The sequence below is a fragment of the Palaemon carinicauda genome, chromosome 20 (genome assembly GCF_036898095.1).
Source record: "Palaemon carinicauda isolate YSFRI2023 chromosome 20, ASM3689809v2, whole genome shotgun sequence".
Lineage (NCBI taxonomy): Eukaryota > Metazoa > Arthropoda > Malacostraca > Decapoda > Palaemonidae > Palaemon > Palaemon carinicauda.
The window spans coordinates 110981856-110984662 of record NC_090744.1 but is presented as its reverse complement, the minus strand read 5'-3'; the positions used below and the strand labels follow the sequence as shown (position 1 = coordinate 110984662).

Below are 2807 nucleotides of genomic sequence, written 5' to 3'. Positions count from 1 at the left end.
GTCCCACCAACCTCAACTACGTTGATGATTGTTATCTTGGTCAATGGTACAGGGATATGACTTAATATCAATGTGTTCCGATGAAGAAAGAAAATACTAAATATTTTTATAAGTAAACTCAGGCTACTTCTGACAACATATTAAAAATTTACACCATTTTTTGATAAAAATGTTCATTCCTAATAAGCAAACGATCGTTGGACAATTCGCCAACTACCTATTCTCTAGCCTCTACCTTCCTACCACACTGATACCTGTACCCAAGGGAAATAATGATTACAGACCTATCTCATTGACTTCTTGTTTATCAAAAACTATGGAACGTATGGTTTTAAATAGGTTGTTGTATAAAGTTGACGGGCTCCTTTCTCCGAATCTTTATGGTTTTTTGAGGAACAAGAGTACCTCTGATTGCGTATTAAAAAGCCTTAGTACTGCTGGTGTCAACTGTAGAATGTTTTTAGATTTAAAGGGAGCCTTTGATAAAGCCAATAAGGATGTAATATTGGAGTGTCTTGTTAAAAAGGGTATAAAGGGCAAGCTACTGATGTGGATTTCACAATATTTGAGTAACAGAAGGGGAACTGTTATGTTTCAGGGTTACGAGTCCACTGAAAAGTATTTTGAACTTGGTACTCCACAAGGGGGTGTGCTTAGCCCCATGATTTTTAATATATTGATGGACGAAATTGCAAGTTATAAATTTCATGTAAATTCACAAGTAATCATTTATGCGGATGACATTCTCATACAATGCAAATCAGAGGAGACTTTGAGTATCGTGTTGACTGAAATGTCAGATCTTTGTATATCTTTAGGTCTTGTGGTAAATGAGAGTAAGACAAAATATCAATCACGAATAGTAACTGATAAAGAATTCTGGCTGAATGGAGTAAAACTAGAAAGAGTAACAATTTATAAATATTTGGGTATGTATATTGGTTTTAGTAAAATAATGGATCAAATTACCTATGTGAAGAACATCTGTACATCTCGGCTTAAGCCATTACGTGTTTTGTCAAATCGTGGTAACGGTGTTGGTATTCCAATATTAAGGTCTGTATATCTTGCCACTATTAGAAGTATCATAGACTACTCGGCTCCAGTTTTATGTAGTTTTTCAGATAAAGATCTTCGCCCCTTGGAATTGTTGCAAAACGAAGCTATGAGGGTAATATTAGGTTGCCCTAGAACTGCAAGGATTGAAATAATGCGAATGGAGCTGAATTTCCCTCGTGTTACTCAAAGAATAAGAGAGTTGGCAGTCTCCTCAATTATAAGACTGATTAGACAGAATGATAGGCATTTCAAAATTATTATAAATAGATATGTGAAAGGCGTTCCAGGATTCTTCACACTGAATGAATATTCACGAAAGCTTTGTAAAATATTGAATGACTATAATGTTTTTGATTTCTGTGTACCTTTGCCAAGTTCACGTCTAATAAAACCTTGGATTACTGAGAAAGTAGATATAAGTATAGAGCAACTTGATTTGAGAAAAAGGGACAGCAATCCCCTTGAACTTAGACAGCTGTTTTTGGAAAAGATATCTCGGTACCCAAAGGATACGGTGATTCATGCTTATTGTGATGGTTCTGTTACCGGATGTCGAGCTGGTCTTGGTGTTGTAATTAGAGAATTTTTTGAATTTGGTTATAGTACAGAGGAGAGAATATCTAAGCGTATTGGCGATCATAGCTCATCTACCACTGCTGAGCTGTTTGCCATATATGAGTGTTTGAAATTTGGAATTCATAAAGAAAAATCTATAATATGTTTTGTTGACAGTCAGAGTGCTCTTTTGGCTTTAAATGCCAAATTACCTTCAGATGAGGAAATAGTTACCAAATGCAACGAGTACATTTCTGTCATAAAAGGAGCAGGATACAGTGTAAAATTCGTCTGGATACCCTCACATTGTGGTATATATTTTAACGATGTTGCTGATGAATTAGCAAAACAGGGGTGCAATAAAGAATCTATAGATTACGCCACTTTAATTAGTATGAGGAAAATAAAGTCACACATGGCAAGAGTAAGGGAAAGTTGGAATATTGAGATTGCTAGGGCAATCATGAGTAACGGCAGTAACAGTATGTCTCATTATGATTATGTAAGTAACAACACATGTTTTACTTATGGAAAGTCTTCAGCTAAATATGATGGAATTGTTATGAGACTTAAACTAGGCTATAAATACTATTGGGAATATAAGAGTGGAGAGGGTACCCCTTGTAAATTATGTGACGCTGCAAACTCACACACACTGCAACATTACATTATGGAATGTAGTTCTTTGGCAGAATTTAGGAATCTTGATGATAATTTTGAACAAATGGTGTGTTTTTTCATTAATAATAATATGTACAAGAATATTGCAAATAAATTTAAAAAAACTGATATGAGGTACTAAAATTGTGAAGTTACTATATTACTTTTTATTTGTATAATGTTTTGTTTGCTGCAGTAATATAGAATTTGAAATGGAAGTGGTTGTTCTCTGTACATTAAATAATAGTTCTCCTTTTATGTGAAAACTGTCTGTAAAATGTATTTTATGTAAAAAAATTTTTGGTTATTTTGTAATGTGTAATGTAGCTTTCAAATTGGTTCCAAATACATGCGATTTCTGTGGCGCGAGGTAGCAGGTCGAGCGCACCTTCGCCTTTGGAGTCGTGGTGTTTGGCATCGTGGCGGGTCCGTTTTTGTTGCGGCGGGTTTTGGTGTCGTTTCCTTGTTGAATGATTGTTTTTGTGATGAATTTGTGAAGTGTGTGCATATTTTCTTGAGTCTTGGACGATTTT

At 34.9% G+C, this 2807-nt stretch overlaps 1 protein-coding gene across 1 annotated transcript in view; it reads left to right on the top strand.

Moving 5' to 3' along the window:
- Positions 1–933: 933 nt before the first annotated feature.
- LOC137660063 (uncharacterized) overlaps positions 934–2807 on the top strand; it is a 37690-nt gene continuing 35816 nt past the window's right edge. The window contains exon 1 of the mRNA XM_068394786.1: positions 934–2116. Within this exon, the coding sequence (XP_068250887.1) occupies positions 956–2116 (1161 nt within the window). The 5' untranslated portion in view covers positions 934–955. The remainder of the gene's footprint in view (positions 2117–2807) is intronic.